General features: G+C 52.0%; 1 protein-coding gene across 1 annotated transcript; it reads right to left on the bottom strand.

Annotated features, from left to right (window-relative positions):
* Positions 1-213: 213 nt before the first annotated feature.
* KDM5B (lysine demethylase 5B) lies at positions 214-26,745 on the bottom strand. Its single transcript, XM_015884840.2, has 27 exons — positions 26,492-26,745; positions 20,046-20,123; positions 19,394-19,516; positions 18,419-18,589; positions 16,973-17,107; positions 16,330-16,423; positions 15,848-15,951; positions 15,185-15,343; positions 14,463-14,582; positions 14,077-14,235; positions 13,470-13,651; positions 12,652-12,814; positions 12,169-12,288; positions 11,631-11,825; positions 11,275-11,456; positions 10,637-10,761; positions 10,310-10,460; positions 9,047-9,161; positions 7,828-8,183; positions 6,784-6,922; positions 5,960-6,139; positions 5,469-5,627; positions 4,708-5,193; positions 3,172-3,283; positions 2,424-2,578; positions 1,652-1,987; positions 214-1,192 (listed from the first exon to the last, which is right to left on the bottom strand). Exons 1-27 carry the CDS (start codon positions 26,627-26,629, stop codon positions 1,055-1,057), a joined length of 4,575 nt encoding a protein of 1,524 aa, XP_015740326.1. The 5' UTR covers positions 26,630-26,745; the 3' UTR covers positions 214-1,054.
* Positions 26,746-27,499: the final 754 nt, after the last annotated feature.

Here is a 27,499-nt window from a genome sequence, read left to right as displayed (position 1 = left end):
CACGCACGCGCGTCGCGTAGGGACGGCACCGAGCACAGCGCCCCCTGGCGGCCAGGAGGACGAACTGCAGCGGTGGGCGGGGCGGGGTGCGCGTGTCCGGTATGCGCGTGTCCGCGGCTGTGCGCGTGTCCGAGCCCCTCCCTCCCCCCCCACACCCCGAACCCGATTTTGAATGGGTTCCCTCTGTTTTGGAGCAGCTCTACAAACACCATCTCATTTTATAACATAACCAGGGGTTTTTATTCCACAATATAAACTGCAACGTTTGATACAAGCTACCCAAAAAAAAAACAAAAAAAAACCGAAAAAAAAATAAAAGGAGAGAAAAAGCCAAAATACAGCTGTGGCAATTTACTTTACAGAGCTTTTTTTTTTTTTTTTTGTTTTGTTTTTAATCCTTTATGTCTTCTACATCACGGCCCCTCAGCCACACTATGGGATCTACCAGCTGCCCTCTGTACATCAACCAATGCTACAAGCAACACGCCGACCCCCCCCAGCTGTCAATCAATCAGGTCGCTGAAACCAGACATAGAAGTTATTGCTCAGATAAATAAACCTAAAGCTACCGAAAACAAAGGGGGGGAGGGGAGGGAAAAAAGGGGGAGGGGGGGGAGAAACAAACCAAAAAACCCAAAAGCTAAAAAGTCTTCTGAAGGGTGAAGAACAGAGTAAACAGGGAGCTCCTCCCACAAGGAACGACCCCGCGCTGTGGGGCTGCACATCCCAGAGGTATCGATGCTGTCCAAGGGAAGGAAGGTGCCCCTTCCCCCATCAGTGCCGTCTGAGTCGGCCCAGACCCCGCCAACCCCCCCCCCCAACCCCACCATCCAGCTCCTGAAACCTCCACAACCACAAAGAGATCAAAGGGGAGAATACAAAAAGTGTCAAAAAAAAAAAAAAAACAACCCAAAAAAAACCCAACAAAACAACTCGTTTGGAGTTCTGGAAAATGATCCCGTGAGGATACAAGTAGCACCATTTGCAGCCTGGTTCTCCAATGGAAAACTCCACAGCTCTCTCTGCTCCAGTCCTGAAGGCTCTGCTGGCACTTTCACTTTCTGTACGGGGAGCCCTTCCCGGCGCAGCTGATGCAGATGTAATCCTCCTTCTCAGCCATCTCGGGGGAGATGCCCACACACACCTGGTGGAACCATTGGTTGCAGCTGCCGTCGCATTGGACCCAGTCCACCTAAGGAGGAATGGACACACACTGCGGCTCAGAGGCACTCAGGAGTTGCTTTTCAACCCCATTGATCCTAATGAGAACACAGCACCCACTGCACGCCAGGCACCCAAATCACTGCAGCCCAGCTCCATATGAAGCACAAACCCCCCTCCCATCCAGGGGTATGGATGGAAATGCACCCCAGCCCCTCACGCTGCAGGCAATGCCACCCTTCCCCATTTCTTAGCACAGAGTTCCAGGGCTGTGACTATATTCCAGGAGTGGAAGTGAACACGTTCCCACTCACCCCCCCCAGTCCCTTTGCAGCCCCACATTGCTGCTGTGATGCACGGCCCTGCTCCCCTTCCCTGCTGCTCCTGGGGCATTCAGGCAGGACCAGCCCCAGACTGTGACCCCTCCCCACCCTCACACTGCACTTTGCAGGCCAGCAGCTCCCAGCTCAGTGGTCCCACCTCCACTCACCTCGTCTCCCTCGGGCTGCAGACACGTCACTGCAGGGCAGATGGCATCTTCGTCCTCAGAGTCCTCCTGCTCAGAGAACGACGTGTCAGAGGGAACCAAATGACTTTCACTGCTGCGCTGCACCTCCAGGAGCCGTTCCCTCTCCCTCTCCATCCTGCTGCTGCTGCTGCTGCTCAGATCCTTCGTGTGACTCAGTTTCAGTTTCTTCTTTTTGGGTGTTCTCATTTTTCTTACCCTCGCTCTCTTCTCATCACAGAAGTTCTCCCTCTCGAAGCGGCGTTTCAGTTTTCTCTCCATGTAACTCATCCCATCCTTTTTGCCCCGGCAGCACTCGTTCTGTCACAAAGGTATTTGATAAATGGTGAGGATACAGCTGATGAACACAACTCCAATATACCAAACTCCGTGCTTAGGAGGAGCCTCCAGTACAAGCAGTGCTTGTGGGAGCGCTGCATAGGGGAGCAAAGGACAGCATCATGCTTTAATGAGAGTATCTATAAACAAGACTCTCATCTCCTGCCCATGCAGTGCCCCAGGGGCAGCCAGCGGGGCCCTCAGCACAGGGACAGATGTGTTTATCACACAGAGGAGGATCACTAAATCCACATTCAAAGTGCAGAAACGCATCAGGTCCCAACTGCCATCCAATGGATTGCACACATTATTAACTTCTCCATTGCTTTTGGGTACGAGAAACACCTTCCCTAGCAGCACACACACAGAGTATGATGCCCACTCTGCCCCATGCTGACCCCCATGCTCAGACATTCACCTTTTCATTGCTCGGCCCGACCGATGGCTTCTGCTCAGCCTGCAGAGCGGGGCTTTGCTTTGTGAATAGGGTCTGGTACAGCTCCTGGATCTCAGGCAGGGAAACCTGCAGCAGCTGCGCTTCCATCATCAGCTCATCCAGCTCGGTGCTGACGACTGCCACCAAAGAGAGAAGAGAAGGAACCCCTCCATGTCAGCACCGATGAGAACAAAACCCACAAAAGACTTTACATCTGCAACTCAACACATTTCCTCTCATTTGTTCCCTCTTTGCCGCTCAGAGTTAAAAATGAGAGTTAAAGGTTTCCATAGAAGATACTGAGCAGCGCAGTGATTTTATCCTCCCCTGCCTGCAGTTTGTGCCAGGCCATCGTTCTCCTTCCTTCCTCTGAAGACAAAACTTAGCGTAGTGAGCTCCTCACTGCAGCACGAGTGGATGAGATGGACAGAGCGGAATTCAGAAGTGAAGCCAAGAGAGGAGAGGAGGAAGAGTTGAGGGTGAGCCCTGCATTTGAAACCTGCCCTATGGGCACCACCCCCACCCCACAGAACACATATGGGGCCTTTTGCAACAGCCCCAGAGAGGGCAGCTCACAACCACGGCCCATTTCAATGCTTTCTGGTACCAAACTACAGTGCTCCTACTTGGAAGCACAAAACTAAGGCTGGACGTGGAACCTCTCCTCCATCAAACACATGAGAAAAAGAAAAGAAAAAGAAAGAAAAGTATCAAAGTGAAGATTACAAACCATGAAGTGGGATGCATTGCTGTCCTGTAGAAAATGGAGAATGTAAATATATGGTTCTGTTATCCCAGTCATGAGGCATGGAGAATGACATAGCTCCGATTGTTTGAGAAACCTAGAAGACAGAACAGAACACAACGCACAGGCATTTCCATTAGCATGTTGGCCTCAAGTGTCAAACAGCTGCAAAATGAAAGCTCTCAACTCATGGCCTTTATTTGAGAGCTGCATTCCTGCACAGGATTCCTAAACCCTGAACCTGGAACACAAGCAGCACTACAGACTGCACACCAAGGCCATGGTGACACCTCCACAGCCCTCAGGGTCACCACCCCAGCTGGCCCAGCTCCTTCCTAAGCCTCTCCTGACACCTCTCACAGGAGCACCCAGCCTTCATGCTGAGCATCCGGGCCCCTTTCTGAACCCCCTTCACTTTCAATGCTCACAATTGGTTTTCTGGTTAGTTTCTCTCACCCCATTGTCCCCTCTGTGCAGTGTACTATGGCTGCAGTACTATGGGAGGCACTGCTGCTGCAGGACATGTGGGCAATGCCTAGGAACATCATCCAAAGAAGAAAACTCAAAGTCCATGCAGGGAGGTTCTGGTCACAGCTCATCCCAAGAAGGGATGGACCCCCCATGGCCGCACTGAGCTCCTGGGCTCCCCCACTGCTGCTGCTTATAAAGTGGAGCCCCAGCACAGCTGTACAGGCAGCACAGAGCAGCCCCAGCCCTGGGCAGAACAGGCAGTTGGATAAGCAAATTGAGGCTACTCAGGCAAAACCTGAAATCACAGAATAACCCAGGTTGGAAGGGACCTCAAGGATCATGTAGTTAAAGCAAGAGTGCGTGTCATTTCGAGGTGGTTCGTATCCTTTATGCTGCACAGACCTTTTGTTTCAGGCTTTCTTCCCCTGTGTTTATTATCTCAGGAACACCAGGACAGTGACACACCTGGCTCTGTCCTGCCCTTTTTGCTGATAGAGACCTTTATCAGAGGAGGTCCCAAACTCCCCCAGAATCCCACCATCAACACACAGCTCCAGCCAAGGTCCAGCTTGGGAGTTTTAGCATAAGTGACACAGAGGGATGGAGGGATGAAGACCCTCTGCCGAAAACCACCTGATCTGAGCCTCTGCTCAGAGCTCAGGAAGGTCTGTGTCTCCATTCCAACACTTGTAAGATAAGAACACAAAGACTAATCAAATACTGAGAGCTCCTAGAAACAATCACTCAGCACTGCCATTAGTGGCAGCCTATCATTGCCCAGGAGCAGGGAGAAGCAGAAGGAAGAAAAGGTCCTTCAGGAGCCGCTGTTCTCATGACTCCAGCAGGATGGAACAGCGAGCTGTCGCTGGAGGACAGACACACACACTGTAACTAAGAACCCTTATGTCTGTAAAGCAAAACATAAGCAATCTGTCTTGCCAGTCTTTGTAAGGAGACACAGAGCACCCAAAAAGCAGACAGGCGTCCAACGCTGCTCCCACTGACCACATCCCACCCACATCCAGGGCTGCTCAGGGCACTCAGCCTCACCTTGTTTGTCTCGGGCAGCTGCCCCGCAGTGCTCTGCCACCTGCTGTACAGCAATCCTGAGCCAACTTTGTCCTGTAGAAGTTTGAGATTCCCTGAATATAACATTTGTTGCGCTCTGTGCTGCCAGTTCACAGTTCTCTCTATCATGTACCGCAGGGCATCCCCCTCGGGGAGCCGCACGCGGATGCGCTGTAGGGATGCCAGCAGAGGAAGGATCTTCTCCAAAGGTGGCTTTTCCGAGCGGCGGCAGTGCGGGCAGAGCCACACGCGTGGCCCCTGTAAAGTGTGGGGCACAGAAACGCAGCTGATGTGGAAGAATCCTCTGCAGAGCTCACACTGGATCATGGGAGCAGCCGGCTCCTTCTGGCACACGCAGACCTTCAGCTCCGTGTCCTCCTCGCTGCACAGCACCTTCCCTTCGTTGGCCGCCCGCAGGGAGCGCAGAGCTTCCATCTCTTTGAGCCGCGCTTCCCCGAGCGTCGCCATCTGAAAGCAGAGAGATGAGATCTGTGAGCTGTGCTCATAGGGAGCTCTGCATGGGAATGCTCAGAAGCATCTCCTGTCTGCTGAGCTCCAGCCCTGCCCGCCTCCCCTCAGAGCTGTCAGCATTTGAAGGGAAGCCACCAGGACACGCAGTGATGAGATTCCACAGTTCTGCTTTTCCACCAGGACCAGAGACACAAAGCTTGTACAAATAACAACACCCAATGCAAACAGACTGCAAGAAGAAGCTCCAGGTCAAGACAACCTGCATTGCTTACCGCAGCCGCAGTGTCCTTGCTCTCACTCAGAGCTCTCTCTAAGTCACTCAGGCTCTCCAGTTTGGTGCTCTTCTTCTTCCCACTTGGCATTGGCTCCTTCAGCTTCTTCTGCTTTCTTTTCAGGCTCAGAGTCCCAATATCACAGCGGGGGCAAAGCACCTGGTGGGCAGAGGAGCACTATGGATGTGATGCTCTGACTGTGTTCACACCGCTTTCATGCAGCCACATGCAACCCCTTGGATCAGGAATTCCTGCAGTTTTTACACCACAGATTTGGGCTCAGCTGGGAATCAGGGGGAGCTGGAAGGTGGAAAACTGAGGGCTGACCCACTGTGCTTGAAGTTTATAATTAGAAGCACAGCACAGTGCAATCACTTTATGATCAGCAGTACAATCCTAAGGGGTAACAACTCCCACCATTCGCTGAGTTAATCCCACAACCTGGACATGCTTTCGCTGCAGTGGTGCTGCGCAGAGCAGAGCTCTCTTACCTCCAGAAGGGAATACGGGGAGTTCTCACACAGGAACGTGTTGGCTGCACACTCCTTCCACGCCTGCACCTCCGCCACCAGGGACTCGAGCCGTGGCAGGTAGTCCAGGTGCACCGGGATCGAACGGCCCCTTGTCACCAGCTCCACCAGCGTATCCAGGACCGGCACGCGCCCTCCAACCTGAGGGGTTATAAATGGGGAATGCTATGAGGAGCTCAATGGGTCACACTAAAGGCAGAGCACCACGAGGAGCCCAGCAGCACAGAGCTCACTGCCACAACAGGCGCTGATGTGGTGCCTGGGAACCACTGTGCACAACCTCCAGCACCACAACCACAGCTCGGGGACCAAAGCTTTGCTGGGCACGGCCCCACAGCCGCCTGCTGACACCTGCATGGAACTGCAGCCTGAATCCCCAGCACACAGAGACGCGTTTCCACCCCCAGCAGCCAGAATTTCACAATCCGAGGCATTTTGATTAAGCCATCTCATGATAACCTTCAAACAAAAGTTAGCCAAGCTGGAACGCACTTTGGTCTTTCAAAGGATTTAATGCCTACGAAAGACTGTTTAAATAAAACCTCAAAATAAGTTGCTATTAAAATCCCAATTCAAGGTTGGATTGACCTGAAAACATCAGCACACCCACAGTCTGGGCTCACTGCTAAGCCAGGGCAAGGGAATATTGGTCAGTTTACCCACAGCCATCAGGGCTCATCACACCACACTGCAGGGCAGGCACTGCTGATGGCGCCATGCACACAGCGGTGATGTGACAGCAGCTCCCTTTGCCCATGGAGAAGCCCACAGCTCTGCTGACGCACCTGCAAAGCTTCCACCTCCTGCAGCCAGTCCTGTGCCTTCTGAACCGCGTCCTTCAGTGCCGTGCCACTGGGGAGGTAGGCAGGGATCTCCTCTATCTCCTTCACTGCCACCATGAGGCTGCTGAGCGACTGCCTTGGCCTGGGCATGAGAAACAGCTCTGAATGTAAAGCAGCCACAACACACAGGGCTCACCGAGCAACCGCGCTGTGCTGAGCATCAGAGATGTGCACTGAGCACACGGGGCACAAACAACACAGGGAGAGTCCCTAGAAATGTTTGTTTGTGTGCTGAAGGCTCCTGCTGGCAATGCTAACTACAGGAAGCTCAAATATATACACATCTGGGCTCCAGGGAGATCCAACATCCACCAGCTCCTGAGGGCGGATACTCAGTGCTCCCAACACACTGAACCCCACTGCAGAATCAGCTGTGAGATCCCAGACCAGATGTTTCAGAGAGCAGAGAACAACACTTAGGTTCTGTGATCCTAAATGTAACTGGTGGGATATGCACCACTCCCATGAGTGTCAAATAATGTCAGACACAGCCATTGCTCTACATGGCTCGTCATTTCTTCCTGCTTTCTGGTCAGGTTAAGGATCAGCAGTTGCAAAGGGAAGCTGTGTAAGTTAATACACATGATTCTGACTGAAGCTGTGCTTTGAAATTGTGCTAGGACCACTGCTTACCCATCCTGAGCTCTGAGGCTTTGGCTGTGACTGACTTTGCTTTTGTATTGTTTGTCATAATGGAAAGCCTGGGAGTTTTAGGGCTGTGGTTTAGCAGCACGGTGCTGCTGGACTGGACTGCACAACCTGAGGGGTCTTTTCCAACCTTAATGGTTCTATGACCTCCCAGTATTTCAGTTTGGGCATGTACCTCCCACCTGACTGACACAGGGCTGTACAGGAGAGAATCCTGTCACTCAGCCCCATCTCCACCCCCCTCCAGGACAGCACAAGCATCTGCCTGGCACAGCCACAACAGGGAGCCCCTCCAGAAACAAAGCCAACCATTCTCATCTCAAAAGATCCCGCTTCTACCTGGCCTTTATCAGGTTTCTGGCTTTGTCATCCCAGTGCTCGGACACAGTCAGCAGCTCCTGCAGCTTTGCCATGGCCTTCTCAACTGCTGGGTAGGGAGCCAGGCCAACACCAGAGTCAATGAGACGCCTCATATCATCCAGAGTGAGAGAGTTCTGCTCTGACGAAGCCATCTGCACGTCCTCCAGCCATCGGGCCTGCTCCAGCCGGACCCGCAGCTCAGCAAGTTGGGGTAAATCCACATCGAAGTCAAAGCTGACATCCAGGAGCTCCTGGAGCTCTGCAGCACTCGGCATTTCTTCAGAGAGCAGTTTTTGGCTTTGCTGTTGAAAAGCTTCCACGCGATCAAGAAGGTCCTGCAACACACAAATGCATCCATGAAACAGAACGAATCAGACTGCCAAACCTCCTACACACTCAAGTGCAACCTTAAACATTCAGCTTAATTTTGCTGACAACCACTGCGTTACCACGCGCACAATGATGTGCACAGCACATTATGGGCACCTCCTCCACAGTGACACCTCCAGCAGCACCAGCTCTGCCATGAGATGGGTGTCCCATGAGGAGCAAAAGGCTCTGAAGGGAACTTCAGTGCTCCATCAGTGCCATCTCCTGGCTTTGTTCTGGGATGTTTATGAAGCCTGAAGAACATCCCTGTAATTCTATGATGGAAACAAAGCCTCTTTAGAGATACCTCAAACCACAAATCAATTGGCAGAAACTCAGGCATCAGTATGAATCCTACAGCAGGAATTGCCTTTATTCTCTTCCTTTTTCCTTCTAAAAGCAATCCTACTTTTTCCCCAGTTTGGATATGTAAACAATTGCATGCTGAGGTCCTTTCCCTGTACCCAGGCAGCAGGCACTGAGCAATGTCTGAGCTGCAGCTTCCCACTGCTCAGCTGTGACTCCCACTTCCTACATTAGGACTGTGGAGAACACTAAAGAATGCTGCAACTGCACGTGTCTGACACTGCCCTGCTCAAGAACATCGGAACTGTGTGGATTATCTGCTCTACCTGGAACTCTGCTTTATATAAACAAGAGAACTTCAGAGCGACAAAACAAAACAGAATTCTACAATATCTGAGTCCCATATTCCAGACCTGACAGAGCCTCTAAAGCCATTGGAAATCCTGCCAGCTTCCATCCTTGGCACAAACAGCTTCACAAGGTGAATGAAGGGACCATGGACCCCCCCCAGAGCCCACATTACCTTCAGCAGTGGTGTCTGGCTGAGCACGCAGGGGAGGGCATAGAGCTGCCTGACAAACAGCCGCAGCTCATTCACAGTCAGTTGGTTGGGGCATTTCCCTCCTCCGGAGCGATACCTGCAATTGCACCCAATTAAACCTTGTCAGATGCCACTAAATCCAGATCTAACCCGCTCCAAAATCTGCTTCTGATTTCTTGTGAAATGGGCTTTGCTCACACGCAGCGCAGCACCCCAAGGCATCCCGCAGCCCAGGGCTCACATAGGGGGAAACTCAAGTTGATGAGAGCAGAATAAACTATTGTTGAAAACACTCCTTCATATTAAACGATATTCTGGAACGGCTCCTCAGCTTGGGCAGAGCACCAGCTTGTTACAGAACCAACTCAGACTTCTTTCCAGAACACAAAGCAATTGTGGGTAAACCATGCAGTTCTGTTGCAATGCCTATTGTAGGAAGCTCTCCCCGTGCCCAGGCTGACAGAGGAGCAAATCCCACCTCTGAATGGGTTTGATACCCGCAGGTCGTGCAGGCACTTCTCAGAAATCCTCTCTGTGCTGAAATCATCATTTTTACCTAAACGCTATGCATCAAACGAGAGGCTGCTCAGTGCTGCACAACCAGCTGGCATTAAAAAGCTCTCTGGTGCCAAGCCAGTATGAGCAGGAAGGGAAAGAAATCTCTTACAATGCTGGCTCCAATTGAACCCACAACGCGTTGTTTAAATTAATGAGGAAAACAACACCCCTGCAGGACATACAACTGCAATGGGAACTCAATTCCTGCACAGAACATGCTGGCAGGAGCAGGCAGCCAGATACCCAGGAATGGAATACACAAAAAATGCCCTGCCTTCAGGTTCCATCAACAGATAACCTGAAGATGTACTGTATGTAAGTGCTCCTCAGAGCCCTCAGAGCAGCGCCACCATCACAAAGCTGGGTAACACACACTTTGGTTTCCATAAGGAGCAATGAATGCAGTGACGTTGGCAGCCCCAGCAGTTCTCAGTCCCTGTGCCACGAGGACACCTGGACTGCAGCTCAGCGGGAGCTGCTCATCTGAAAGCATCACCACCACTTTCTGCCTTCAGGGAATGATGGAAGAGCAGAGCAGACTGGGAGCTGCATATGGCTCACATGAAGGAGAGCTGAACCTCCCCATAAAGATGGCTCTCAAGAAAACAAAAAGACTCCATCTATTTGTCAGTCTCTCAGCACTGACACGTGGCTCATGTTCTGCTGCAGACACACAACAGCACATACCTGGTTTGTCTTTTGCCATTAAGGAGCTGCTGTGCAACCGAGGCACATTTATCTGCATCCTGTGTGACCAAGCGGAGGTGCCGCAGCAGGTCATTATCCGGGAACTTCTTCAGTTCTGATTCTTCTATCAAAGCCTTAAAACTGATGAGACCTTTTGGGGAAGACACTTTGTTAGTACAAGAGCTGAAATATTTACTTCGAACCATGAAATTAAATATGATCTCTTTTGATTGTCACATATGACAAAACTTGCTAAGGTTCCAAAATCAAACCCTTTACAATCAGGATTATAACAGAGCATGCTGCAGATAAAGGGAAGGCACTCACTTCTTTTATTGCTTATCTTTGCTTCCAAGGCTTCGTTAACGTTGGAAGCCCATTCATTGTATGACTCTGCACGCATCTTCAGGGCGTTCATCATTGGGTAGAGCTCCTCCAGCGTGTAGCGGTACCTGGGAGCAACACAGGGGTCAAACTCTTCAACAGAGACTGAGGGAGCAGAGCTCACTGCCCATACAACTCAGCAGCAACATAACGGCCCCAAGGGGCTCACAGCTCAGAGCTGCAACCACTGCGTGCTGCACCTCACCCACATCAGTCATACAGCAGCTCCAATAGCACAGACAGTACGTTGTGTAGGGCTGAGATGTGACAAAGAGCAGGAAAAAAAAGACAGCAGGAAGGAGGGCTAACAAAGGCAAACCAAAGGTTACTCCACAAGGACTGGAAGTAACGCAGGCAAAGATGACCTTGTTATAAATCATAAAGCAAATTAATTTGCTCAGCAATCTCTGCCATCATAGAGCAAGAGCTGAATGCTGAACAGAAAACATCTTTGTGCACAAGCACATGAATGGAACTTTGTTTTGAGAGCTCTGCTTGCAAAGGACCACCAAAGACAACACAGCATCACCAACACAGCTCAGCCACAGCAAATATCTCCAGAACACAGCTTATCTGCTTACCCCAGCTTGTATTGGTAGGTAGGGCAGGAACAAAGATCCTCCACGTGATACAAGCACACCAGCAGTCCTGGTTTACACGGGCAATAAACAGCAGACATGAAACAAGTGGTTTTGCACTTATAGCACTGCCGCTCGTCATCGGGGAACAGCTCGAACGCCACTCGCTCTGAGTCAGTCACCCCCTGCAGAAGTGTTAACAAACACGTGTCTATTCCTTCAGAAGCTGAACGTACCAGGTGAGCAATAACATTTAGATACGAGGCAGACAAATCTCTGTTGAGAGGGCAGATGGGAAGACGGGCCCTGCAGGGCCTCTCAGCACTGTCTCATTTCACTGCAGTATTCCCCCAACTTACCAGTTTCTGAACCTTCTCACGCAGCATCTTCTCATCATCGATCATAATGGCCATGTCTTTCTGAACAGTAGATGCTACCACGACATCGAGGACGTCGGCCTTGGAGGCCATCTTACAGATCATCTCATCGTGAGAGAACACGCAGTAGCGGCTCAGCAGGCGGTAGTGCTCGATACACTGGCGACCCAATGGCAACTGCAGTGACAAAAATCAATGTGAACACAGAGCTCTTTGTGAAATGCACATTACAGAACTGATGTTTTACGCCATGATGTTTTACTACCAAAGGAAAGGCTGAGACAAACCCTTCTAGCAGCAACACCCCTAACTCTAAGCACAGCACAAGAGACACTAGGACCTCTGGCAGAGGAAGCACACACAGCCACAGCTCACTGTGTTCAGCTTCCAGCAACATAAGAACAGCTTCATCTTGAGCTGGGGGCCAGGTCTGCACCTCAGCAGTAAAACACAGCCTGTATGACACCTAGAGACGAGTCTGGAACTGCATGCTTTATAAGAAGTTGGGTTTGGAACGCACCCAATCCACAGTGCAGAAGTTCACAGCTTCAGCAAAATTAAAACCCTGATTGAAGCCGCTGTGATAAGCTCTTGGAAAGGTGATCACAAACTCTCCAGCACATTGATTGGTCCGATAAACCTAGGAGAAAACACAGCCGCCATCAGGTGAATGGAACTAACAGGTTTTGGACCCCTGACAAAAACAAGGGTCTGATTAAACAGGCACGGCGGGAGCTCTGGCCACCGTTTCCATCCAAGATGAAGGAATACATTACATTAAGGTGGAGCTCCAGAGATTTGCCAAGCAGCTCCCAAAGCAATGACCCCACTGCCCACCCGTCCACACAGACACATTGCACCACACAAGGAAGACACAACACACATGGAAACAACCCCAACATCTCTGCAATGGAAGTCGTTTCAATTATCAAGCGTGAAGCAGAATGCAGTGCAGATGAAAGAGGGCTGAGTCAGGGGGGAGCAGTGCAGGAATCCAACATACAGGCACTCCATGGGCCATCAAAGTATTCGGGTTCATTATGGTGACAAGTTGGTGCAAGAGGTCTGGCTGAGACTCAAACAGTTCTGGAGCAAGCTTCTTCATCACGTCCTCCAGCTGTTCTGCTGCATACCCTGGGGCTCCATACCACGTCTTTGGCTCTCCCCTGCAAGATTATTTAAAAACTTAACTATAAACAACCCTGTCAGATATTCTGCTTAAATACACCACGTCAAAAGAAGGGTTTATCACCAGGGGGAAACATAAGGATTATGTGCTCTCCTCAGTCCTCACAGTTTATGCAGGTCCCTCCTCCAGACCTGCGTTCTGCACTGCTCACATTTCAGACAGCTTATTTTAAACATTGTGGAATAACAAGAAGTGAGCCATGGAGGATTCCACTCCTTGCTGTGCGCTGAGCAATGGGCGACAGCAGTCAGGAGCTCAGCTATGGACACAGAGTGGGGTATGGACACAAAGAGGAGAGGTGATGGAGGAACAAAGGTATGAGAGACAACAGCACACGGGGCCCTACGGCTGTTGGTAGAAGCTAAATGGTTTTAAGAGAACCTCCATGATTTCCAGTTTCACACTGAGCATAACAAAGCATTTGATGGGGCATCCACTGCATCTCTCATGGTGAGGATGGATGTTCCCTTCCAAAACACGACCAATGTTCAAACACAGCAAACAGGGCATCACATCTCAGGCTGCAATGAAGAACCACGTGGTGCCCTCAGCTGAGCTCAGTGAACGTGCTTTCAGGAAAGGGTGAATGAAAGGGACACGGAGCCTCCATCGAGTCAATCCCCCACACTCACCAGTGCAGGTAGTTGATGGAATAGCTCCAGTGGTCCTCGATATGCCAGCAAAATGAGGAGAAGCACATCCCCACATACAGCCAAGGTACCTTCATGCCAGAGATATCTGCATTAATGTGAGCGAGGACTGATTGCTCCATCACAGGCATGTTGTTTAAATTCCAGCCGCTATCGAGGTATTCCTGAACAATGAAGAGTTTAACAAACATGAAGTGAAATAAACCAACAGTGTGTGGCTGCCAGAAGAACACGAGAAGAGCAGCATCTTTTCCAGTTGAAAAACACCAGGAATGGGTCAATTAGTCAAGGAACAAAACCTCTGTTGTCCTGATTCTTCTCAGTAACCTTATCTGACCTGCTTTGTTAAAACAAGATTGTTTTGTGCTTTTTATTTTAATCTCCAAGTTATTTATTAACTCCTGTGGTAAACCTATGGCTTTTAACGTGCGATCACCACGTATTTCATTTCTGCCCAACTGATGTAACTCTCTTCAAGTTCTACACCAGATACACAAAGCAAACACTTTGCAAACCAGTTCCACTATTTTGCTTTGAACCAATGCAGAGAACTGATACAAACACACACAGTGAACTGATAAGGACCCACCTCTTCTTCTGGTCTCACTTTGAATTTCCCATCTCGAACTGGGAACCCACTTCCAAAGTCCTTGGATGATATATCAGCTCCATATTCTACAATAACATCCTCCTCGATGGTGCTAACGAGCCTCCAGAATTCCTTCTCAACCAGCTCAGTGGGGACCATCTATGTGTGACAAAGATGGGAATGTAACACACAGGGAGTGCACACACAGAGGACATACAAAGCTCAGTGCACACCACCAGCACAAACAGGAACCTCTGTGCTGCCAATTCTTCCCCATACAAAACCTGGATTCTCCTCCTCTCCCTCATTCCCACCCAATCCCATGTTTACAATAAGCACAGAACATTCAAACTGCATTATGGCATCAGGATGAAAACAGAACATACGTGGACTGGCATGTTAAAATAGTCGGACTTGAAGGCATCTGCCATCTCCCCAAACGTGCGGAGCGTGTAGTCCCGTGCTGCCTGCTCAAAGCCAAACGCTTCCTGAGGCTTATTGCACTCCTGCAATCACAAAGGGAATTATTTCTGTGATGTGTTGCCACACAACATCTCACACTTTGATTTTACACAGGTGAGCTACGACTGCCCTGCATAATGGGGGCAGGAAGGTGGACCCAAATGGAACCACTGCCTCAAATCACAGTGGCAGAGGAACAGCTGGAAGGGGCACTCAGGAGCAGCCTGACCCTCTGCTCTTCATTCACTAAGCAACAAAACTGATGGGTAAATGCGTACAAACATTAATGACCCAATGTGTCAATGCCACAATTTCTTCTTCCTCTAATACAGCTAAAAAAACAAAAGCAAAAGCTTCCATAGTGAAGCATATGATGCCACTCCCATCTGAAATACAAAAGGAAGGTGCCCATTAAATCCAAAGCATTCTTTGGAATTTCAGCCGTGTTAATGCACAGCAGTCTGTGGTTGCAGAGCATCAAATGACAGCTGTGCAACATGGAGCACACCTGGCCTTCATTTTACTTGCCTCCTCCCTCACCTTGTTTGCACAACTGTGTGATAACAAATGGTGCTTTCAGTCCCTAAGCCCACATTCAGAATGGAAAGGATTTTCAGTCTCCCTCTTATGCTGTTTATCCAATTACCTGAGCCAAACACTGGGGGCACCTCCAGTCCCCTTTGGGAACATCGTGAAGGGGTGGAATTAAACAGAAGGTATGGTAACTGTCATCACAGCCATCGCACAACAGGAGACGGTCCTCATCGTTACCACTGCCACATAAGAGACACACGTACAAATCCACCTGTAACAAAACACAGCCAGAGCAGGGATGTGAGCACTGAAGGAACCCATGGCCAAAGAGCAGTTTGGTCACTGTGCCACCCAGCGAAGCATATTCCCATTGCTCCTCTGCAGTGGAAGTCAGATAAGTGCACTCAATGTTAGGTCTGTGTCAAGAGTTTAGCACAGCCTGCCTCCCACACTTAGAGGCACACAGAAGTTGCAGGCTCCTCCAAGGGCTTTTTCCTCAAACAATTCAGCAGGAACTAGATAGAGACCAGCGAATTACGTGTCCTGCACACTGTGCAACTCATCCATCCCATCATTTTCAGCTTGCAGCAGCCCAAAGCTTTGCAAGCATCTTCACTCCATCAGGCACAGACAGAGTTTTGTTTCAACCATGTGATTAAAAAGCACACCAGGTTTGACTGTGATATGAGTGACAGGAAACATCACTGCATCCCTCAGAGAACCCCGGGAGCACCTGGGAGCTGTGTGGGGCACCAAGGAGCACAGGGATACTCACAGCACTGGTGGGCTTTTTGGATCGGGCTTTGGATTTGTCCTTCTCCTGCTCCCCAACGTGCTCTCTCTTCTCTGCAAGTTTCACTGCGCTGTACATTTCCTTTTCTGCTGCAGCAGGTAAAAAGCAAACCAACATAAAACATTTAACACTCAGCATCACTGGTTATTAGTTATTTTGCTTGTTATTACTTGTTAAGACTGCCATAGGATGTTACATTTTGCACAGGGCTCTCTGTTTACTTCACCCCCAATGCACGCTGTGCTCAGTGCCAGCAGTGTAGCCACATCCATCGGCTGCTCTGCTGCCCCATCTCAGGATGGCAGCAAAGCACCAACACACACAGCTTTGGTTACACCGAGGCAACATCTGAACACCAGCAGTACCCGCGTCAGCCAGTGCTGGATCATTCCAACTGCTGAATTAAAGCCTGGCTTTAAAACCATGTCTGTGCAATGCAGAGGACCCTACTGCTCTCTGCTCACCATTCTCACACTTTGGAGGTGCACATCCCATCCTGCGTCTCAGATTATGAGTTCTCGCCTCTGGAGAATCAGATTCAGTCTTAATGTTGGTTGCCTGATGAAGAGAAAAAAGGAATTAAGAGAGGAAAAATGAACAAGCCCATAACACCCTTAAATAGAACACTCTGGGTTTGCATTTGTGCTTGGGAAAACCTTTGCTGCCCCTTCAACTCAGGGCTGCCCACCCATGGATGGAGCTCCTCAGAACTCCTGGCCTGAGCTCTGGTTTTGGATTTTCTTCTTTTCCTCTATCAAGCATCACACACTTCACAAAGCTATGGATATTTACATCTGTTTCTATTTCATAAACCACCATTTACCACTGGTGTGCATTGGGATTCCCCCTGCACTGAGGGCAGGGCTGGCTGAACAGGCTGGGAACAGATAGTGTAGTGAGAGCTGCTCTGCACAGGGCTGGGGCTGCACCACTGCCAGCTCCCCTCAACCCAAACCGTTCTATGTTTTAATGACTGGGGAGATACCCAACTCAAACGGCATCACAACAACACGCCGTGCCATTAACCCCTGGGTCAGCTCCACTTGGGTGATGCCTCCCAGCTGGGTCAGCATGGAGCACACAGATGGGGCAGCTCACACAGCTCACCTCGGCCCGCAGGCGCTTTGCACGGCGAGCAGGAGGGCAGCTTTCAGACGGCTGCACCGACTGCCTCTGTGGGATGTCGTGGGGTTTGTACTCCTTGTCCTTCGTGTCACTGGTGAGATCCGGCTTCTGCAGACACTGCAGAGACACAATTGGAAATACGATTGCTTCACTTCTTTCCCTGCTCCTATTAAGAACTTTGTGCTGAGCAATTTGTTGGCTTGTGTGAAAGAATGCAGAACGGGGCCTTCATATTTACTATGCTCAGTTAATAGGAACAATATTTGTGACAGTTTTAACAGTCCCACTTTGAACAAGTTTCAAAATCCCTTTTTCTTGCCCAGCAACTACAACTGCACTTCCAAACTCCAAACCATTTCTGACCCTGAGCTGCAGCCCCAACACTCCTCCAGCAGTTGCTGCTTTACACTCCCAGCTGCACACATGAAGCCCTGGCAGTGCCCCACGTTGTGCTGCTGGCACACAAGAAGCAGCAAGGTGATGTGCAGCCACACTGCTGCCTGCTCTCCATCCTGCTTTTAAAGGAGAGAACAAATAGTAAGGAAAGGAGGAGTCTCTTTATCTGAACCAGCCCACCCAACCTGCTGCAGCCACATCCCAGTGCTGGGAGCCTGCTCCTACCAGAACTCTATCAGCAGCAGAGAAAAGAGGATGGGAACTATAAGAGAACAGGGATGGATTCTCTGCAGACAACAAAAGAAGTCGGACTTTGAAAAACAGATTACAGAGATGGGGAGGGAAGAGAGGGAAAAATGGCGCTTCAGAAGATGGGAGAGATGAAAAGGAGTGAACAGAATAGGAGAGCAACGCCATGGCAGGCAGAATGCTGCTGGATTTAACCACTCTTCTAAGGTCTGGAGCCTCCAATTACACCCTCATGTGAAACCTGAACCTTCACTACTCCTCCTGGTTCCTACTCCTTCTGGTAACTGAGGACATACGATCCTTGAAAGCAAATATCTAGAAGGCAAACAGCTCTTCCTAAACAAAGTAAGGATGAAACACTGAAAGAAAGCAACAAATGGCCACATTTGCCTTGTTTCAGTGCAGTGTCCAAGCAAAGAGAGAGCACAGCTCAACAAAGGGAAAGCCCAGAAGACAGCACTAAAACCATTACACTGGAGGTAAGAACAGTCATTACTGGGGGGCTCTGTATGATACAGAGAGGAAATACAGGAAGGCTGTATTCCAGTTGGTGGCCATGAGGTTACCTTGAGGAATCCCATTTAGCAGCAGCTCTAAACATTACTCTTGGTTACAAGCTTTCCTGTGGCTCTTTACATGGCTTGCAGCATCACCACAGACTGCACACTATTAACTGCATGCTGTAAAGCATGAAACGCGGGCGCTGGAAAGACTCTGTTGACACAAAATTAACAGAGACACTCTGACATGGATAGGATTTGAGTTCAGACACAACACACTTACCAGCAGGCTGGCTCCAGACTGGAATAAGTTGTAAGGATAGAGAATTCGCTCATAATGCGCACGGATGTGTGAACCCACGGCCTTGCCAGGAGCAAATCCCATCCTCGTGGCTATTTTGGTCCATTTCCTCTCTTTGCAAACGACATCAAACCCTCCTTCTTCTGCAACTAGCTGAAAGAGAACAAAACAGCTGCAGGTTTAACACTAAGGTGATCGGCATTGAAGGAACGCACTGTGAGGGTGAAAGGAGACAGAGACACAACAGAGTTACTGCTTTAATAGAGAAAACTCATCCTATGACTCTAAAACTATCAATTAAAATAAAAAGATATGAAGATTATGTAGAAGCTGTAACTGGAGCATGTCACCTTGTCAGGAATTGCAACCTTCTTTGGATTGCTCAGCAGACAAGTCAGCACTGCATGCGACGAGCAAACAGCAGCTCAGCCAACTCCTCAGGATGGCCTGGCTGCATTTTTCCCCCTGCTCCACAACCACTTTTCTCACTGCAACATGAAATGGGCTCAGAACCAACCAAACAGGAACTACCCTACATGAAAGGAAGGGTAAAGAACCATCCCTGGGGGTGGTGAATCCCAGCCCTCACTATCAGGACACACAGTCTCCTCCACAGGTCTAAAGGCTCCATCTCAAAAGCGACTGATTTTTCACTCCCCTACCCCTCATGGAAATGCATTTTCTACCTATTGTTGTTCAGCAGCTTCTTCCTGGTATAAACTTAAGTTTCTTCCTGACCAGTTTGTTTCCAAGTTCAACCACAGAAGAGCTGAACATCTCATTTCATCCCCATGCCCAGGTGACAACTCCCACCATTACATTTCCTATTATTTCATCACATTATCTAAGCCAGCTTAAGTAAAGTAACACATTTCCAGCTCATATACAGCCCCAACTCCTGAAAGCCACAACATCACACCACCACCTCCAGGGGAGCTCCCCCTTTAGCAGCCTTACCCTATTAAGCTGAAATAAATCCAAGATCTTCCTCTCCACGTGTGGAATTTTCAGCGTGCAGCCCTGGAGCTCCCAAAACTTCGCAATCTGGTCCAGGAAGTTCAGCTTCACTCGGGTTTGGGCCTGGAAAACAACAAGTGAGCAGCGTGCCACGTGCAGGCTGTGCTTCCCTTTCCCAGCACTGGTGCAGCCACAGCCACCCCTGCCTGCCCACTGCTCCCACCTCTGCCTTGTTGAGGCCCGAGTTGATGCCAGCACTGAATGGAAGAGCTCACAAACAGATCTGGCACCAACCTCATTTTCTAACTGTTCCACACGGGTTGTTATTTTTAAAGCTCTCTCTATGTGTTTCATCTCTTCTACTTCTAAAAGATGCTGTAGATGCACAAAAAGAGGGCAGAAAAGGTACAGTGTTGAGAATTTAAGTTTAGCCACTTAAAAGTGCCTTTAACGAGCATTAATTTCACTTTTTATGGCTGGAATGCCTTATGTAATTGCTGGAACACGTAAATTTCTGTGTGTTAACTCCAAGCTGATGTGCAGAGGTACCAAATGCTGTTGGCTGAAGTCACACAGAGCTCAATAGCAACGAAAAACATAATGAAAGGGGAAAAAAACCAAAGAGATGGCAATGTGTGGCTTTACAGCTTACCTCCAACTCATTGAGCCGCTGAATCCTTGGCGTGAAGTGAAGCTTATCAACATCACATGCAAATGGAGGCTGCCAGTCCTGGGAAAACAGAAGTGCCTCATCAACAGGGTAGGAGGTGAATGGGGCTGCCCTGCACAGAGCACAGAGCAGGAGAGCTTCCAGCTCCTCATTCCTCATCTGCAAACACTTGGGAGCAACCAGAGCACGAGCAATTAAACCTGAGGATCACCACCAAAACAAAATACCTGCAAACCGCCGCTGCTGTTTGTAAATACGACTATAAAGGAACTTTATCTCTCAGATCTCTTGACACTGATCACGTGCTGGTGGTTTGGCAACAGGCAGCTTTGCTGAACTACATTAGATTTGATCTGAACTTGACAGTAATTTATTACTTATAAAGCAATCTGATTATCACTAATTACAGAATGAAGATAACATGCGCAGCACTACTGAAATGGGAGAGCTCTGCTCCGGGAAAGACACCTGCGATGCAATGTGTCCCTGCAGTGCACTCAGCACAAACGAGCTGGGGTTACAAGCTGCACATCCTTTATTTCAGCAGGGAAATGAGACCTGGTGCTAAAGCAGCCATGAGCAACATGGGAAGCAATGACCAGCCATGCCAGCAGCCGGGCTCAGTGCACCCCGTGGCTCACTGTGCTGTGCCCAGCAGAGCCTGCAGCAGGGATGTGGAGTCACAGAACACCTGCAAACCCAAAGACCAAAGGACTCCCAGACACGTATTTTGTCCAACACACAAAACCAGCCTGAACCCCAAGGCAGTACGGACGAGTCTTGGGATCCTACAGGGCATTTTTGATACATCAAGGCTGAAATCATAACTATTTAAGCTTCCAGGCTTACCAATGTGCCCAGCAGGCCCTTCAGTATGGGCCTGCAACCCACCCCGTCCCCCTGGGGCTCCCAGAACACATCCACAGACACTGCACAACCTGCTCTGTATCCCACCAGCTTGTTACCAGTGCATCACCTGCAGCACCCAGGCACAGCCAGCAGGCAGCCCTGGGGTCACCAATCCATTAGCAAGTCCCAAACAACCCCAATCTGAGCTGTAAGTCAATAAAAGCCATGAGAACGATATTTAGCAGCTTCTGTTTAAGCCCCAGATGATGAAGAAGATGCAAAGTAAAATTAATATTAACTCATTAAGGCCCGTGGAGCTTCAGGCTGTCTGAAGGACTCCATGGCTTCCTGCTGCCCATCCGTGGCTGTATCCCCCTCCTGGAAGCAATGCTCACAGCATTTCTCTACACACAGATTGTGCATTTTGCTCCCCTACACACACACAGCTTCCAAGCGCTGCAAGTAAAGACCATCCTCCTGATATGGTTCTGAAATCTCTCCTACTTCTTTGCGCCTTTCGAGGGGCACAAGCAGCATTTCAGATGCAATCCTTCCCATCTGAGACAAAAAGAAGACAACACGTCACTTCCATTCTTTTGCTAGACAGCGTCGTAGTAAGATCCAAAGGAAGAGCTCAGCAATTCCTGCCATAGAAACACGCACTCATTCAGTTAACACAGCAGCTTGCCGGGATGCCCACCCCGCACACATGACCTACATCCTTTGTTCCCAATCCATGTGAAGGTGCGATGTGGCTGCTGGCAGATGAAGGCAGCGCTTGGATTTAGGTGCATGTTTTCATACAAAGAAAGCACTCGAAGGACATCTGGACCAGGGAACCTCTGCAGGACTGACCTGAGCCGTTCAGCAGCACAGAGGTGCCAGGGCTCACCCATAAAGCTTGTGGAGGGGAATTAATCCCTCTGTGACCTGCTTGGGGCCGGCGCTGTGCAGACGGGGCTGGGGGAGCAGGCAGAGCTGGAGGCACAGCCCTGGGGGAGATGAGCTCCTTCCTTGAGTGCTTCTCATTGGAGATCAAACCGGGCTGTTATGGACCGCAGATTAACAACGGAAAAAGGAATCACAAATCCTTCCCAACAGAATCACTGCCAAAAGAGGAGCCTGCAGCACCGAGCGGCTCTCCAGACTCAGAAGTTTCCGTGCCAATTCCAAACATGGAGAGCAATGAAAGCTCAGGCCAGCAGGACGCTTCTGGAGCAGCACGGCAAGGTGGGAATCACAGGGCAGGTCTGACCACCAGCACAGGACATGGCACCTCTGTGCTGTGAGCGTGGGCAGGAGCAGACACAGGGCAACAGTGAGCAGCCCCAGCATGGGGAGAACAACGTGGGGCAGCTCAGGAGCTTCCCTGCTGTGAGGGCAGCAGGTTCCCCAACGCACTGCCAGGTCATCTCTGCTGAGCCCCAGCCTGGGGTCACTTCTGCATTAGCAAAGCCAGGTGCCCACCTGTGGGAGGGCTGCTCGCTGAAGGAGGAATCAGACCTTGAGCAACAACCACAGGGACAGGAGCAGCACACCCAGCCCCATCGTGGCTGGGAGGCGGGGGAGCTGGAGGCCATCTCCCACTGCTGTTAGCTGCAATGAACCTTCTTTCAGTTAGGTCAACATCTCAGGTCTAAACACTCGCCATGCTCCCACCAGGAGCATCTATCCACATCACCAGCACCATGCCCAAGAGCTGCAGCACCCCAGGAACACCACCATGCACCCACTGTGCCCGGGGCTCTCCCATACCACCCTGTGGAGCTGCTGCTCCATCTGCAGCTCCAACACCAACAGGCTGCCATGGCTCTGAGCAGAAGCACTCCCAAAGGTAACCCAGTGTGTTCAGCCCACACTTGATACAGTAAAATAACCTCTGTTAAATGGAAACCTGTCAAACAAGGAGGAGGGATTTTAAATGCAGACCAGCTCTGGGCTGGAGCTGAGCTGGAAACATGTCCTCGTCCAACAGCCACAGCCCAGAATTGCTTTGGGTTTCACCACTACAGCCACACTGCCCAGCTCTGATCTCAGCCCCTTTGTTCCTAAAGGTAAAAGCTTCATGTTGAGTCCCACTTGGGAGGTTCCAGCTTCATCACATCCAGTGCTTGTGAAGATCAGCCCACAACACCCCAACCTGCCATGTGCACGAGGTCACCTCTTTCGTCCTTCCAGATCCTTCCATGGAGATCAGATGCTGTGGCCTGAGGTTCTGAAAGCCCATCAGAAACCTCTCCTTGGCTGTAATTCCTCATTAAAGCTGAGATAATCCGTGATTCCTTCAGCACGTTATCTATTTTGCAGAATAACAATGATTGTAATTGGAGTCCTGACACACACTCAATTGGTTTACAGCCCTCAGATGGTGACAGTGTGACCGACTGAACCCAACAGTGCCATGGTAAAGGGCAGAACCAACCCCAGATCCCACCCATAGGGCACCCAATGATCCGTTCAGCCACGGAGAACTTAAAACCAGGAACACGACTCCTCTCAAAGCTTCCCAGTGCTGTGAGATCCATTGGAAAGAGCCGGTCGTGTCCAAGTGCTGTGCCAAGTGCTGTGAGCTTCCAGGTTCACCCATGCAGACCTCCTGCATTGTATCAGTGCACACTGTGGGTTATTGGGAGCCTTGGCCGCCGTTCTCCATCCTCACATCATCCAAAGCACAGCCCAAATGTTCTCCATCCCTACGTTTAGGCCACGGAGAGCTGAAATGCCTCCAGCATGTCGTACAGCATTGTATATTTTGGGACTGTTGACCATAGTAAGGAAAGCTGAAGTAATTGTTGTCGGTTATTTCTTCACTGCAGCAACGGAGCTCCACAACCCAAGGGAAAGAGGGGTCCATTCTCGAGCAGAACTGGAGCAGAACAGCACGACACGCTCTACTTTTTACCTTTTATTTTTCAAGCTATGCTGGAAATCTGAAGGAATGTTTACACCCACAGCCCCAGCAGTGCTCACAGCCCTGCCCTGCCTTTGGGGGGCTGCAGGGATGGGGCAGCACTGTGTGACCAATCTAAATCCCTGCTCTTTTAGTTTGAACCCACCTCCTCTCATCCCATCACAAAGATCCCACTGTGGAGTCCATCCTCTTCCATCTTACAGCTCCATCAGATATTGAAAGGAGGAGCTAACACTGGGTTTGCAGTGTCCCACAGTCATCCAAATGAGAGCAAAACTAAAGTCATCAGCAATGGCTGGAACAAACTGGAATGAAGGAGGAAGAAAAGCTTCCCTGGAGCACTCAAGTGGAAACTGTGAAATTCCAGCCGTGCTGAGCAGTTTTCTCTGCTGTCACAGCCCTGGACGTTCCCTCACCCAACACCCCCCATCCCCAACACACACACTGGGTGCTCACTGTCTCCTTCACAGACTGCTCTGCTGCTGCCCCGACCTCCAGCACTGAGCAGCCCCCACTGATGCCCTCCTTTGTGCATTGGGTGCCCACTCACATACAGCTCCCAGGGCAGGAGACGTCCCCAGCCTTTGGAGAACACAGAGCTCTTCCCTTTGTGCTCTGCAGCTCGGAGCAGTGACCAACCTGCCACACTGCTGGGAATCACCAGCCTCACGTAACACCATTCCCTGCTGTGGTCAGATAGAACAGCACAGGGTTAATCAGATGATAATTATACAAGAGTTTATGCCTAAATCAGTGCAAAAAGGCACTACATTCAACATGGACCCTGGATGGCACAACCACACAGGCCAAGCACGGAGGAGAAGAGCCCCTCTGGGACACAGGGAGATCCCCACACGTTCCATTGGCATGTACAGAGCTCTGCATAAGAAGGTGGATGCAATTCACATCTCACCTCCCGCAAACCACTGGATCCTACAGGAACCAACAACAGCTCAATACTGCTCTCCTGTTTCCAGGAGGAAGGCCAGGATCGACGTCAGGCGTTGGGCCTGAAGGGCTCCCTCTATGCTCCAGGCCGGCGCAGGAACAGCCACGGGGCCATTATGGGGCAGATGGGGGCGGTGGGAGCCAAACCCTGCACAGCTATGGGCTGTTCCACCCTCGGAGCTCCGTTTTCATCCCGCTTCTAAACAGCTCAGCAAACCCATCTGATCATACAGAGGGATATCGGCCTTTATAAGTGGAGATGAGAGCTGCTGTAGTCAGTCATTATTCCTTCAGAGAGCTGCTCATCTCTGCCTCTCTACCAGATATCGAAGCTCAGGAGGAGCTTTTATTGTCGTGCTTTGGTTTTTGCGTGCGAGCAGATGAGAAACATCGATGAGATCCTTAAAACAAACCACAAAAGGAAAAACAACATCTCCATAGAAATCCTGCTCTGCTCCAAGCGCCGACAATACGCATCCAAAGGGATTCTGCTCCTCAAATAAAAGATTACATAAGTTCAGCCTTGGCCATATAATGAAAACCATCTCAGCCCCGTTCCTCTATGGGCTCAGGGCACTCGGTGCCGGCCGGGAGCGCTGTACAGAGCTCAGCTCCGCCTTCTGCCTGGAGCCCCGCGCTGCTCCTCCGGCACAAAGCTCCATCTCAGGCACCAACTTCACTTCGATTCGGCCGCCGATGGGATCCGTGGCAACGAGCGCAGCGCGGAGCTGAGGAGCGCTCTCAACTCCGAGCATCGCCCGCAGCGCTCCGGCCGCCAAAGTGCGGAGCTGAGCTGCAGCCCCGGCTGGGGATGGCCCCGAGTGGCCCGAGGCGGCCGTGCCACCCTCGGAGCGCATCGAGACGAGGCGATTCACAAACGTTCCGTAATCAGATTTACACTCCGAGCCCCCTTTTTTTTTTTTTTTTTCTCCTCGCCATTCGGGGCCGTCGATCCCCGTAATGGAACCACCGCGTTCAAACCGCGGGGCTGAGATCGAACGGCTCCCGGCAAACGGGGTCAGCTAACAAAAGAAAAACGGAACCCGCACCGCAATTGCGAGCACAGCGCGGCGCCGGGCCGGGAGACGAGGATCAAGACGAAGCCGCCGACCGTTCCCAGCGAGGATCGCGTTCTAAAATGGTGGCCATGTCTGCTGGGGATTCGGCGAGCGGAGCCGGCGGCCAAACTCCGGCTGAGGAGCGCGGGGTCGTCCAAGTTGCGCACTTACCGCCCGCACGGACGGCGGAGCCACGGGCGCTGCGGGGCCGGGCCGGGCGGGGAGCGCGGAGCGGAGGCCCCACAATGCCAACATGGAGGGCGACACCCCGGCGCGGCTCCACAGCGGGGCCGTGAGCCCCAACTGCGGCCCGGGACGGCGCCAGGGGCCGAGCCGCAACTTTTGGTGGCCGAGCGGCGGGGGGGAGGCGCGGACGGGCCGCGGCGGGGAGAGCGGGGCGGCAGGGTCAGAACCGAGCCCGAAACGGGCCGACAACGGGACTTGGAGCGACTTGGAGGCGGCCGAGGGACGGACGGGGAACGGGGGGCGGGGGGGGCGGCGGAAAGGCCCCGTCCGGCCCCGGGGGCGACCAAACTTCCGCGGCGGCGCCGGGGCGCTGCGGGCCGGGCCCACCTGCCCGGGATCGGCCCCGGAGGTACCGGCTGTCGGGCCGGGCCGCCACACAAAGGCCGTTCTCCCGGCGGCGCCATGCGGGCACTCACCGGCGGCGGCCGCACCTTGCAGATGCCGGTCTGCTCGGCGATGGGCCGGATCTTGTGGATGAAGGCGAAGGGGTCGGCGAACTCCTCCCAGCTGGGCTCGAAGACGGGGCACTCGGGCGGGGGCAGGAACTCGGCCATGGCCCCGGGCCGGGCCGCGCCGCCACCGACCGCCGGCTCCGAACAATCCTCCGCCGGCCGCCGGGACCAACGAGCAGCCTCGAACGGGACGTGCGCGTCCGCCGGGAGGTGGGGGGTGGAAGGGAGGGGGCGGGGGGGGCACGGAGCCAGAACGAGAGAGAAAAAGAGTCCGCCCCGGGCTGGGCGGGGGGAGGGGGCGGCGGCCGCCCCGCCCCGTCACGCGCCTTTGTGAGGGGGCGCCGGGCCGGGGTCGCTGCGGGGCTGGGGGGGGGTGTGTGAGGTGTGACGGGAACGGCCCGGAGCGGCCACAGCGCTCAGCGGGGAGCAGGGCCCGACCTGCAGCGCGAGCTCCGAGCGTTGGCCACGAGCCTTTGTGCGGAGCCCCGCGGAACCTCCTGCCCCGCCAGCACCGCCGGGTCGGGCCGCGCCGCAGCCCCGCGCCGCTGCACCCCGCGGGGCCGCTGCACCCCGCGGGGCCGCTGAGCCGCTGAGCCGCCCCTCGGCGCTGCCCCGACGGAGCCGATCTCCAACGGCGGATCGAGGCCCGGCGGCCGTTGGGGCGCTGGGCGCTGTGTTTACATGCGCGGATGGATCCGCTCAGCTGACGGCGGCGCTGCCGGCGCTTCTTTTTTTAAAGAGCCTCTCGGCCGCCTCCCATTGGCTGCGGCCGCGACGCGTCACCGGGGGGCGGGGCCGGAGCGCGCGGCGCGGGGCATTGTAGCATTGTCTGCACCGACCCCGGGCGGACGGAGCCGGAGCCAGGCGGAACCGCTCGGTACATGGTACATGGTACCGGTACATGGTACACGGTACCGGTACACGGTCCCGCTCCGCAGCCGAAGCGCTGCTTGGCCGCTTTGTTCCGAGCGC

The sequence above is a fragment of the Coturnix japonica genome, chromosome 26 (genome assembly GCF_001577835.2).
Source record: "Coturnix japonica isolate 7356 chromosome 26, Coturnix japonica 2.1, whole genome shotgun sequence".
NCBI classification, from domain to species: Eukaryota; Metazoa; Chordata; class Aves; order Galliformes; family Phasianidae; genus Coturnix; species Coturnix japonica.
This window is presented reverse-complemented; position numbering and strand designations above follow the sequence as displayed.